At 39.1% G+C, this 14,126-nt stretch overlaps 1 protein-coding gene across 1 annotated transcript in view; it reads right to left on the bottom strand.

Annotated features, from left to right (window-relative positions):
* Window positions 1–1,107: 1,107 nt before the first annotated feature.
* Window positions 1,108–14,126, bottom strand: part of LY96 (lymphocyte antigen 96) — a 16,813-nt gene continuing 3,794 nt past the window's right edge. The window contains exons 2-5 of the mRNA XM_011366942.2: window positions 10,175–10,264; window positions 5,955–6,083; window positions 1,955–2,007; window positions 1,108–1,231 (exon numbers count right to left, since the gene is read on the bottom strand). Coding sequence (XP_011365244.1) covers window positions 1,133–1,231; window positions 1,955–2,007; window positions 5,955–6,083; window positions 10,175–10,264 — 371 coding nt within the window. The 3' untranslated portion in view covers window positions 1,108–1,132. The remainder of the gene's footprint in view (window positions 1,232–1,954; window positions 2,008–5,954; window positions 6,084–10,174; window positions 10,265–14,126) is intronic.

The raw sequence follows: 14,126 nt of genomic DNA, 5'->3' as shown, positions 1-14,126 counted from the left end.
TCATCACAAACAAAGCTGGCTCTGCCTGGGTGAGATGAAGGTGGGTGGGAAAAAAGGGATCTGAGAGACCAAGAAAGCCACAGGAGACTGGTAGCAAAGCTCTGTGTTATGTGATTTCTCTGTGATTTTCATCCGGACTGCCTCTGCCCAGTATTGAAATATATAAAGTGTGCTCCACGCCACCTGCTGATAATTCCCTAAGTAGCACCTGAGCCAGGAACGATCCGGAGGTGCAGAGGTGCACACGTGAGTGTGAGGTGGAGTGGAGGAGTGGAGATGAGGCAGAGGGGACTGTGTGGACAAAGATCCTAGAGTAGAGGGAGTATGGCACTTTCTGGAACGCAGAGAGCAAGGGGCTAGAAAGGAACAGCATGGGCGGGGCCCAGCAGGCCCTCCAACAGATTCCAACTTTACCCGCCCCCCTCTCCCCCCAAAAATCAAAAGCCACAGGAAGGGCTTTGTCTGTTGCTGTCTCACTTTGTTCCATTTGCATCGCGGTGACATGACTGAACCTGTATTTTGAAGGCCGTACTGAAACTGCCTGTGTGGAGAACGCTTTACCGGAGGCACCTGAGCAGGTGCGGGGAGGTCAGTCAGGAGGCAGCGGAGGCCCCCAGGGGAGGAAGCCGGGCTGGCAACCTGCACCAGGGCAGAGGCAGGAGGTGGAGAAAAGTTGACCCATTCAAGAGATTTCATTACCTGCGTGTTCCAGGTGGAACCGTGTCCTCCTCCGACCCCTCACCCTGCCCCGCAAATTCATCTGCTGAAGCCTTGACACCTGGTACCTAGGATGTGGCCGGATTTGGAAGTAGGGTCTTTAAAGAGGCGATTAAGGTGAGATGAGGTCACATGGGCGGGCCCTGCTCCCGGCTGACTGGTGTCCTTATAAGGAGAGGACACGCAGAGGGGGGCCCCTGTGAATGTGGTTATCTACAAGCTGAAGAGGGCAGCCTGACTCTTCCCTCGGGTCTCTAGCCTCTGGAACCCTGAGAAAATAAATTCCTGTTATTTAGACAACTCGTTCTGTGATGGCTCGTTATGACAGCCCTAGCAAACTAACACACTGTACAAAAAAAAAAAAAAAAAATTTAAGTGAAAAATAAAACCTTTGAAAAAGAAAATCGATTTATTCTTAATTGAAATCAGGGTGGTATATGATGGTAAAATTCAAACAAAAGAGCTTTTCTTCAGTGTACCCGGTGATGGCTTCTACAATACATCTGTACTGTCCCTAAAGTGAAGAATAAGAAACACAATATAAAATGTTAGCTGCTTCTATTTTGTAAGAAATTTAAGAATTTTTCTCACTAGGAGGAAGTCATTTAAATTGGATGGGTTATTATTTTCTGTTTTCTAATGAAATAAAATTTTGTATGCCTTTGAATTCAGCAAGCATAAAACCCATTTACCTTCCGATTACAAGAAGATTTTTTAAAACAATATTTTGAAACTAGCCTATGAGATTTTCAAACTCTAGATATCAGTCGTAAACAATGGGTAAAGAATATGCATTGTTAAAGTTTGTTCTAAAATAGTCACCAAAAGTGAAACATGCAAAATTTCATTGCTAGGTATTTAAGGCAAGCGCCGAAAATTCCAGTTATGACTGACGGAGGCAGTCACGGAGTTCTACACAGTGATTGTGTGGCGATTTCACCTACAGATCGTTCAACGGTTTAATAATGAGCATCTGTATCACCTGTAGCCATGTATGTAAGAGGGAAAACGATGTAAAAAAAAAGATTTCTTCTGCGTAACTCTTTTATATTTCCATATTCTTCAAAAAGAAGAAATGGTAAAATACCCCAAACCAATAAAAAAAAGTTTTTTTAAATCTGAAACTCGGTAATCTTAAGTCGCAATTTTTAGACGTTGTGAATTGCTTATTTCAAATTTTTACCACATCTGTTACTGCAAAAGGTTAAGAAGGTGCAAAATGGTCCTTGAACGATACCTTAGAGAAGCGTATTCCCTTGAAGGAGAATGATATTGTTGTATTCACCGTCTCTGTGAACAAAACACAAAAAGGAATCGGTCATCACCGGGTGATTTTTTTTTTCTTTTTTGGTAGTATGGTGTGCACCTGTACACTTAAATACAGGTGACAGCAGTCCCAAGCAAAACCGGAGAGAAGTGATAAGTCTTATATCCTGGCTACAATTCCCCTGGGGAATCCCAGCAACTATGCAGGATGCAGGACCCAAGCCTCAGAGGATGCTGCAGGTTGAATTACATCCCCCAAAAGATGTTGAAGTCCCAGCTCCCTGCGCCTGTGCACATGGCCTTATTTGGAAATAGAACTTGGTCAAGATGAGGTCATGTGACTGTGTCCTTAAAAGAAGTGGACATTTGGACACAAAGACAGGTGTGCAGAGAGGGAAGACTGTGAAGGAACACAGGAAGAAGATGGCCATCTACAAGGCCTGGGGCCACCAGAAGCCAGGAGAGAAACCTGGAACAAGTCCTTCCCTGGCACCTTCAGAGGGAGCACAGCCCTGCCAACACCTGGATCTTGGTCTTCTGGCTTCCAGAACTGTTCGACAATAAATTTCTATTGTTCTAAGCCACCTATTCCGTGGCACTTTGGTACAGAAACCCTAGCGAGATCCTGGAAACAGGTTGGCAAATTTATTAAGTTTAAGATGCCCTTGAAATATCCATTTATTTATTCATAAATATGGGGTTTTTTTGGTTTTTTGTGTGTTCATAAATGTGTTTTTGAAAGAAACAAAGGTGTGTGTGTATAAGAGTGGTAAGATTATGGGTAATTTTTATTTTATTTTTGCTTGCCCATATTTTCTAAATAGCATATCCTAAAAATATATGTTTGTAACAAATATAAATAAGAAAAGTTATTTTGAAAGTAAATATATCTATGGCACTTACTAGCTTGATTCGCAAACTTTCAAGTTTCCCTTGATAGTGTCCATGTTATTAAATCGGAATATCCTGAGTTCTGGGCCCAGAGAGTCAGCTGCCAGATGGACATGTTTATTTGAATGTCCCCAAATTACCTTGAGCTCAACATGCCCAAATCAGAACTCATCATCTTTCTTTTAAAAATCTGTCCCTTCTTTTGCACACGTCATTTCAGATAGTGGTACTGCCATCTATCCAGCCTCTGACCCTCAAGTGGTTCTTGATTTTACCTAACCTTTGCCCGCCACATCCAATCAATCAGTATGCACTGCCAATGTGCTCCCAATGTGCTCTCTGTCACCTCCTCCCCTTTGCTCCCAGGGCCACCATCTTTGTCCAGCCCTCATGGTCTCTCGCAGTCTCCCAGCCTCACTTCCATCCACCCAAGTTCCCTGCCAACCCCCACCTCCTTCCATATGGACACCAGCTATCTGCAAAAATGGACATCTCAGTGGGGCATCCCCACCCACTGATGACAGGCTGCAGGACAATATTTTGTGCGTGACTTACATGTTTGCTCCTCCCCCTTTCTAGGCTCATCTCTAGCAATTCCCCACAAGCGCATTCTGCTCCAGCTACAAAAAAAACTACTCTCCAAATAAGCCATATTCTTTCACGGCTAGATGTGTCCACATGTGCTGTTTCCTCTCCAGGAAACACCCTTCATCCCCACTCTCTGATAGTCTCAGATTCAAGACTCTAACAAAACAGTCTCTGAAGTCTTATCTGACTTTTTCTGCCACAGTAAATTGATAGTTGTGTATATAGTTAAAACTAAGAGCACGTAATTCTATTAGTGTTTATGACATTTTATTGTCATTTTTGTTGCCATGACTGTCTTTCCCAAAACAGAGAAATCTTCTGAGGAAAGAGATCCTATCATTCGACTTTGGATCACAAGAGCCTAATCATGACTCCCTCACATTAGGATCGGCAGATGCTTGCGGAAGGAACGGAGGCTGGATTGAGTCTGACACCTCTTAGATCTCAAGAAAATGAAACCACAAAAATTCAAATAAAAAGTCATCATAATCCCACACATTATATGAAGTCATTGTAAAACGGTTGTATTAGAAGACGGTAATCTGCCAAGAGGATTTGTTTTCTAAGAGAAAGCCCAGCAGGACAGAAGGGCAGGCCTCCGGGGTCAGGGCTGCTCCGTTTCTAGTCCCCGAATGGCCAAGGGCGCATTTCTGCCAGCAGCAGTTTCCTCACTTGTAAAAATGACAGGACTGCAGAATCGGGAACTGAAGAGGGAGTCCTAGTAGCCACATGAATATGTATTACTTAATGACCATCGTTCTTGAATTCTTACTCTGAGCACTATACTAAGCTGTTTTATACACATTCTCGAATTTAATCCTTAAAACCATGTAAAGTAGGTTTCACTGTCCCCACTTTACAGATGAGGAAAATGAGGCTGACAGAGGTTGAATAACACACCCAGGCCACATGGCTAGCAGGTGGGAGAGCTGGGACACTGACCCAGTTCTTTGCGACTCTGAGCTCAGACTTATGAGCACTACCAGCTCCATGACCTACCTGTATGTAGTGTGAGGGTGGCAGATAAATGAGAGATGCGAAGAGATGTTTGGCTAGGAGACACACAGCAAGCACACTGATTTACTTAGAAACTATTTTCTTTATGATTGCTAGCGATTATATAATCATACAATCAAACTGATGTCTCTGTCAAAGTAAGTACTAGCCTTTCTGTTATTAATTTTTAGATTACTCTCATTCCATTAATTCTCTACCCTTATTTCCCATTTTTGAGCCCATCTATAACTAATCCGTGCTATATTGCCAAGTCTAATGTCTACACGTAAACTACCTAAAATCTTTTTTTTAAATAAGAGAAGATACAGGTTAATGGTAAATAATTATATGAGAAAATGTTCAACTGTAATAAAAAATGTTAATAAAACAATTAAGTGTAAATTTTTTTCTAATAGTTTTTTTCAAAGACGTTTTTTAAATAATGCCCAATGTTAACAAGACAGAGATTAAACTACTGTGCTTATACACTGCTAGTAATGCAGATATAAATTGGTACGATCCCTTAGAAAAGCAATTTGGCCTTATATAAACAAAACCACAAACGCATTAAAACCGTTTACGCTTAGAAATATCCCTGGAAGTTATCTATAACTCCTCCCAAACATGAGAATATTCAAATCTAAAATATGAGAAAAATTATATACAAAAACATAATGATCATAAGATTATTTATAATAGTATAAATACCAGAAGCACATTGAATGTCCAGAAGGAGGATGAGGAAGAAAAAAGCAAACCAGGGAGAATGCACTAAGAGAGATGTTTCACCGTGAAATATTTGTACTCTGATTTTTGAACCACGTGGATGTGGTTATCTAGTCAAAGAATTAAATAAATTTTTTAGAAATTGTAGTAAAGTATACTTACAACTACATAAACAATATGCATAGTTTAAAATACAAGAAAAAATACTCCCAGATAACTTTAGAAATACGAATCAAAGACATTTTTGTTGTTTATACTTTCCAATTTTTGGTAGTGTGACAGCATGATATTTATAATCTTTTAAACTATTTAAAATACTAGTTTAAAATTGTTATGGAAAAATTCATAAGTTTGCAATAAGTGATCTTCACGTCTTAAACTATAAAATTTTATAATTCTGTGAATAATTCCAGGCCGGAAAAACGGAGGGGAAGACATTGAAGAAACCAATGTAGCTGCACAGGAAAATCTAGTGAGTTTCTATGAAAAGTAATAAACATCACGTTTAGAAAAAGAGATCCATTACCAAGAGTAAATGTACAATATTAATCTGAACAAGGTAAAAATTTTAATATCCCGCCAAACACACTCAGGTAAGCGTCACCTTAATAACAACTCAGTAACATAATTGTAAAATGTTTTTTGTGCTGCTAAAAGTAAAAATTTTGACCGGAAGTAATTATTATCAGAAAAGGAAGCCGACATTTTCAGCGTTTTTAATAGCGTTCTCAGACGGTCTATCTGGGGAGTGATGTAAATGGAAAGCTCACCTCCCTTCAGGGCTCTGCAGAACGAGTACTCATCATCAGACCCGTGGCAAATAACCTCTTTGCGCACTGGAAAATTCATGGAGTTGAAAGATAAATACAGATTGAAATATAATTTTTTAATGTCTCTCCCTGAAAAAGAAAAACACCCCATTAGTCCCTCAAATAAGAGGTTATATTATAAATAATAATTAACACTTATGATACACTTAAAATATGCCCTGTGCTCTTTCTACGTTATTTCATTCAATCATCACTATTACCTGCAGTGTGGAGATTGTGATCCTTGTTTTGCTGATGAGAAAACTGAAGGTATGAGGGGGTTGGTAGATTGAAATCAAATAGAACATTCCACAGGAAGAATTCTGTGTGCTAGGCCTAAAAATAGGGAAACCTACTTTTTGAGGAAACTATCAAACGAAGGTATAAAATTTTCTGTTCTCGGTACAGTTCTGCTAGGAAGTTCAAAAAAAGAAAACGAAGTCACGATAATTGCCCAATTTTTAATCGTTTTGATAAAAGACTTCTTGGAGAACAAAATCAAACTTTTTGATTAAAAATTAGATGTGTGAGCTGTTTATTACTTCCTCATGCTCTCCCTATTAGCAATTAACATGGAAAAATCCGGTAAATGATGCATTTTTCCCAACTCTTCTAAGTTATTCAGCTGGCCCAACTAGAAAAGATGTACGGTCTTTTTTATAATGAAAATAAGTTATTGTAACCACTGCCTCATTACAAATATTTTCCTAATCAGGTCACCGTGACTCACTGTAGCCACAATCAAAGGGAAAGTTTTCCATCTTTAACGTGAACTTCGCTGTGCTCAACAGAGCCGCGAGCCCCTTCCTCGAAACGCTCTCCTCCATCTGGCGTTGGTGCTCTCGCTCATTCCCCTCATTCCCCTCCAACCTCTCTGATTCCGCCCCCAAAGTCTAGTTCTTGGACCTCTCTTTCTTAGGGTTCTAGCCTCAGTGTTCCTCAATATTTACTCTGTACACTCTCCCCGGCCTAAAGTCCCCCATAAGGTGATACTTCCCAAATCACCGCCCTTAGTCTTAACCTTTTTTTTGAGCACCTGTCTCACATATGCATTCAATAACTCTATTTGAATGTTGCTCATCACCTCACCCCACAGATCCCAAATTGATCCCTTATCCCATCTCCAAGTCGGCATTAGAATTCCCAATCCCAAGAAATCTTACTGCACCCCTTTTCATCGCCATTACCACAGTCTTAACGCGGGCCCTCATTACTCAGAGCCTAAAGTACCACCAAACCTCCTAATTTGTCTAATTGAGAAGAACATCATAGGGTCTGCTTCAAATGGTGGAGCCACGGTCCCCTCCACAGACTTTGGCCTGAACCTCTCCAAAAGCAGGGATGCGTGCAGAAGCCGAAGAGCTGTTTTCGCAAGACACAGGTACACGGCAGTACTGCTGTGGTGTCCGGTGACAACACAGGACAAAGGACCTTCCATTTCTATGTAGAACACAATGTGTCCCTGGTCTTCAACGACTCCAAAAAGAGAAGTGCTTTCTTGACATCTCAACGGTTTACATCTTGAGAAGCTTTTTGACCTAGGACGTCGCTGTGCTCACGTTAGTCACGTGAACAATGGTCAGTGTGAGGTGCCCCTTGCGTGGCAGAGCAGGTGGGAGATACTAATGTGGGTGTTGAAGTGACAGATGAGAAACCTGGTGGCTGACGTGTGATAACAAAGAAGACTGTTTTCTAGCTCACCTAAGACAACTCCAGAAACTACCAGAAATAATTTTGAGGCTTATGGTCCAGCTTTGTCAATCAGTTAGTGATATACAAATAACTTACCAGGAAGGCCATAAAGTATCAAAATAAATATTTTCTATTCCCAACCCATTTTTGGTTCCAGGTTGTACTTAAAGCTCTTACTGAATATAGGAAGAAATAGCAACCATAAAAATAGTTTGATTTCAATAACATGGCCCCACACTTCACACAGACACTCTATTATATTCTAAGGAAACTCGGGTCATTATTGCAAAGCTCTATGAAAAACATGACTGAATAATTCTTCTGTTACTGCATTAATATGCCATCTAGATGCCACATTTAGTGAATAATGAAGGTACTCGGGTGGCCATGGAGTACCCTCCTCGAACCATCTTCCGAAGAACCTGCCGGGAGTGAAGTGGTTGGCAGACAGCCTCCATCCCTCCCCAGGGGCCAAACTCTAATGACTGAGCACTGCAAGGACTCTAGGGCCAGCCTACTCCTGCCTCTAATGGGACACTCGTGACAGCCAATCTTTGCTCTAAAGCTCCGCATTGATCTAGCTGAGAGAATCTCAAGGATGCATCTGGGTCTGGTGATCACCTACCAGATTCTCCTACTTTCTCTCTCTCATTTCAAAGGCATCAGACATGCAGCGCAATCTGAACCCTTCTCTCACCTGCCTGGTACCCTCTCCCCTTTATTGTTCACAGGCATTTCCCCCAGTAACTCTCTTGTGTGTTTAACTCTTTGGTGTCTGCTTTTCAGCAAACTCTGAGTGATACTATATTGTGTTATTATTACTTGGGCCTGGAAGGATACAACTTGCTTCCTGTGTGTAAGGGCAAGGAAGGGGTTTGCTGGAAAATTAGGTCATTCATTATGTACATAATCGCTTCGGCCAAACATCTAGGGATAAGGCACACCAAGTAGACCAGAAAACAAAACCTGAGAAAAGAAGAAGAAACTGTAGAGCCTTAGGCAGGCAAAAATTAGAAAAAAAAAGTTATTTCTTTTAATCTTAGCCGAGAAAGTAGAGTGAACAGGGTTAGTCGTTCTTCCTTCTGGGCTACCACTAACCTAAGTCTCACTGCTATCATTTCACTATCATACCATATTACCTACAGATCTGTCCCTCCTATTGCACTGACAGATTCTTGAAGGTCAAGAGAATGTCTTATTTATCAATGAATTTATAGTACCTATCACAATATTTGAAATACACTATGCATTTATTAGATATGTTTTGATGAATAAATAAATGCAGAAACAAAGTGTCAAAGTGCAGGTTAAACAATTAAATTCAGGAATATCAAAACACGAATTTATTGTCTATTATTTCTGGGTTCTCAGCTACCTCTTTTCTTGTAAACTGGAGAATTAAAATCGGGGCGGGGAGAATCTTTCTTTAGGCTTATTTATGTGAAAGTATTTTGTAAAGTATAAGCTCCAAATATAAGCTAGGATGTAAATAATGATGGCGATGATGAAAACAATCACGGTAATGAGAATAATTAGAGTTGACGTTTTCTGGAGTCCTAAAACTTCCACACAGCAAACCCGATTGGTAAGAGAGGGTAAAAGTTGTATGTGATTTCACAAACACTGAGACCCAGCCCGACACTATCACTGTCACCCAATTTGGTTTTTACTAAGCTGATGACCAGTAAAATCATAGACAGGAAAAATAAGATGAAATGTAAAATAAAAAACACTGTCTTCTTTCATCCCATCATCATCATATTTTTTTTTAGAAAGGTCAACTTTAGAAACAAACATCCTGGCTTTCTCATTCAGATCTTTAACTAGTGGAAACCCAACATTACTTATCAGTTAAATAGCTAATGATTGACAAAGGATATACCTATTAGATTGTTAAAAATCTAAGTCATTCCCATTTACCCTATTGCCATTATGTAACCCCTTCCCACGAGTGTGAGCCTAGTGACTTGCTTCTAACAAATAGCTATCGCAAAGTCGATAGAGTGACACTTTCATGACTAGGCCACATGAGATTGTGATTTCTGTCGTTAGCCGATTGTCCTCCTTGCTGACTTTGATAAAGCAAAAAGCTATGTTGAAAAGGCCCATATCACAAAACCTTGAGGGCTGGCCAGCAGCCAGACAGGAACTGAATACTGTCAACAATCCCATGTGAATTAAAGTGGATCCTGCCCCAGTTAAGCCTTCAGAAGAGACCCGAGCCTTCACAGACACCTTGTTTGCACCCTGTGGGAGAGTCTGGAGCAGACGCAGCTAAGCTCTGCCCAGATAGCTGTCACACAGAGACTATGAGATAATAAATGCGTACTGTTTATTGAGTATTACTTAATATGAGATATTACGATTCTGGTAATTTTTTTACATAACAATAGAAAACTAATACATGTACATTTGGAACACGATCATTTATCACTGCTATTTCTTGAACCCTTTTAACTGATCTATAGAAAACAAAACTTTGGACTTACTTGGAATGTAGAAAATATGTAAATATCCACGGCTTCCCTTCAATTCTATACAGGGGTTAAGATTTAACGAAATAGGGAATTTCATGTTATCTAGAGAGAACAAAGATAATGTCAATAAATTATCATAAATCATTTCTAATAAGTAAAGTATTCTGAAATTCAGTCCCTGAAAGATGCCTTTAGCATTAGAATTGTGTAATGAGAAAAATTGAGGGGGGTTCAAAACATCACCACCCCAGAGGAGTGACATCAGCAAGATGGCAGAGTAGGAAGTCTAAGACCCTTCTTCCCCTCACAGACACACAAAGTTACCAACAATTCGTGAAAAACTCCCTTTGTGAAAAATCAAAGACAAATTGAAAGTTTCCTGTATCTTAGGAGAACTTGAATCCAGACTTGCCAAAGTTGGTAGGGAGATTCAGTCCACCCTTCTCAACAGGGACCCTGCACCTGGCCCAGCACAGGAGAAAAATCCCCTAGCCTCCAGCTTCACTCAGGGGGGAAGACGTTGGTTCATGCATGCAAATCCCCAAATTTTCCAAGGGGATCCCTAAAGAACTGAAGAAATAGAAAATCCAAACAGACCTATAACTAGTATGGAGATTGAGCCAGTAATCGAAAATGTCCCAAAAAAGAAGAGCCCAGGACCAGATGGCTTCAAGATGAATTCTACCAAACATTTAAATAAGACTTAATACTAACCCTTCTCCAACTCCTGCAAAAAACTGAAGAGGAGGACACACTTCCAAACTCATTTGGCCAGCCCAGCATCACCCTGATACCAAAGCCAGACAAAGACACCACAAGAAAAAAAAACTATAGGCCAATATCCCTGATAAATATAGATGCAAAAATCCTCAACAAAATACTAGCAAGCTGAATTCAACAGCACATTAAAAGGATTATACACCATGACCAAGTGGGATTTTTTTCACCTTAGATGCAAGGATGGTTCGACATATGAAAATCAATTCATGCGATATACCACATTAATAGAATGAAGGATTTAAAAAAATCACATGATTACCTCAATAGATGTAGAAAAAGCATTTGACAATATGTAACATCCTTCTGTGATAAAAACTTTCAAAAAACAAGAATTTGAGGAAGTGCTCACAACATAATAAAGGCCATATATAAAAAGCCCAGAGTTGTTTTTTTTTTTTCAACATCATACTCAGTGGTGAAAAACTGAAAGTTTTCCTCTAAGACCAGCAACAAGGCAAGGATTCCTACTTGCAACATAGTATTGGAAGTCCTAGCCAGAGCAATTAGGCAATAAAAGTAAATAAAAGGCATCTAAATTGGAGAGGAAGAAGTAAAATTTCTTTGTTTGCTGATGACATGACTTTATATATAGAAAACCTTAAAGATTCCATTAAAAAAAAGAACTAATCAATGAATTTAGTAAAATTTCAGGATACAAAATCAACATACAAAAATCAGTTGTGTTTTTATATACTAACAATGAACTATCTGAAAAGGAAATTAGGAAAACTATCTCATTTACAATAGCACCAAAAAAAAGATAAAATACCTAGGATTAAACTTAACTAAAGAGGTAAAAAACTTCATCCTTAAAATTACAAAACATTGATAAAAGAAATTACACAAGACACAAATGTAAAGACATTCTGTGTTAATTGATTAGAAGATTTAATGTTATTAAAATGTCCATATTACCCAAAGCAATCTACAGATTCAATGCATTCCCTATCAAAATCTCAATGGCATTTTTTACAGAAATAGATAAAACAACTCTAAAATTATGGAACCACAAGAGACCACAAACAGCCAAATTAATCCTGGGAAAGAGGGAAAAAATCTAGAGACATCATACTTCCTGATTTCAGTTGTCAAATGGGTTAAAGACCTAAATGTAAGATTCAAAAACTGTAATCCTAGAAGAAAACACACGGGGAAAGTTTCAAGACGTTAGTCTTGACAGTGATTTTTCATAAATGTGATACCAAAAGCACAGGCACCAAAAATTTTATTCTTAATAAATAAACAGGGGGACTACATCAAATTAAAAAGCGTCTGCACAGCAAAGGCAACAACCAACAGAGAGAAAAGGTAACCTATGGAATGGGAGGAATTATTTACAAACCATATACCTGATAATGGTATCCAAAATATATAAGAAATTCTAATAATTCAATTGTAAAAAAACTAATAACCTTATTTTAAAACAGGCTAAGGATTTGAGCAGACATTTCTCCAAAGAAAACATGCAAGCGGGCAACAAGCACATGAAAAAATGCTCAACGTCACTAGGCATTACAAAATCAATGGTGAGATATCACCTCACACCTGTCAGGATGATTATTAAGAAAAAAAACAACAACAATACAAGTGTTGGCAAAGATGTAGAGAAATTAGAACACTTGTATACTCTTGGTAGAAATGCAGAATGGTGCAGCCACTATGGGAAACAGTATGGAAATTCAAATTAAAAATAGACCCACCATATGATCTAGCAATCCTACCTGAGTATTTATCCAAAAGAACTGAAATCAGGATCTCGAAGAGATACTAGCACTCCCATGGTCATTGCAGCACTATCCTAATAGCCAAGACGTGGAAACCAAATGTCCATTATAGGTGAATAGATAAAGAAAATGTGCTACATATATACAATGGAATTCAGCCATAAAAATATGAGTAAATTTTGCAGTTCGCTACAACATGGATGAATCTTGAGTACATTATGCAAAGAGAAATAAGCCAGTCCTGTCAGGACAAATACTGCATAATTCCACTTATATAACATGTCTAAAATAGTCAAATTCCTAGAATCAAAGAGTGGAATGGTGGCTGCCAGGAGCTTGGGGAGAGGGAAATGAGGAGTTACTGACTGATGGGCTTGAAAGATGAAGAAGCTCTAGAGATCTGCTGTGTGACACTGCACCTGTCGTCGATAACGATGTATTGTACACTTACACTTTTAAGAGGGTAGATCTCATGTAAAGTGTTCTTGCCACAGTGAAGGAAAATAAAAAATGCAGTATGAATACGAAAAAGAAATCTCCTCGTAATGTAAATAGATGAGTGTTTTAATGTCCTTACATTGTTAAGGTGGAAGCCGGAGGTATTAAATTATTTTAAACTCTGTATGGGGAAAAAACTCCCCAAAATATATTTTTATAAAATTACTTGTTCCATTTTGTGACTCTTTTTACCTGTTCTTTTCTCTATTTTTCTTGTTTGAGAAATAATTGACCCACGTCACTATAAGTTTAAGGCGTACAGCTTGATGCTTTGATTTACATATGTTATAAAGTGATTACTATAATAGGTTCAAGTAATATCCATCATCTATATGATACAATAAAGAGAAAAGAGAAAATGTCTTCTCGTGATGAGAACCCTTAGAGCTACTCTCATAGTGACTATCCCGTGTATCATACGCCCACGTTGGCTACAGTCACAGCGTTGTATATTACATCCTTAGTTCGCATTTCTCTTTTATACTGGAAGTCTGTTCCTTTTGACCACCTTCCTCCAATTCTCCCTCCCCATCCCCTCTATTATCTTGTTCTGTGAGTTTGGTTTTTGTTGTTGTGTTTTTTTAAGAGTCCGCATATAAGTGAAATCATACAGTTTTTGTCTTTATACGACTTATGTCATTTAGCATAATGCCTTCAAGATCTATCCATGTTATCACAAATAGTAAGATTTCCTCTTTTTTCATGGATGAATAATATTTCACTGTGTACACACACACACACACACACACACACACACACACACACCCCACAACTTCTCTTATCCATTCATCCATCAATGGACACTTAGGTTGTCTGGGGGTGACAGAAAGGCCATAGAAAGACACAGCAATGAGGTGGCCATCTGCCAGCCAAGGAGCAAGGCCTCAGAAGGAAACCAAACTTGCTGACCCTTGATCCTGGACTTCCAGCCCCCAGAACAGTGAGAAATAAATTTCTGTTGC

Source organism: Pteropus vampyrus, unplaced genomic scaffold, assembly GCF_000151845.1.
Source record: "Pteropus vampyrus isolate Shadow unplaced genomic scaffold, Pvam_2.0 Scaffold127, whole genome shotgun sequence".
Classification (NCBI taxonomy): Eukaryota; Metazoa; Chordata; class Mammalia; order Chiroptera; family Pteropodidae; genus Pteropus; species Pteropus vampyrus.
This window is presented reverse-complemented; position numbering and strand designations above follow the sequence as displayed.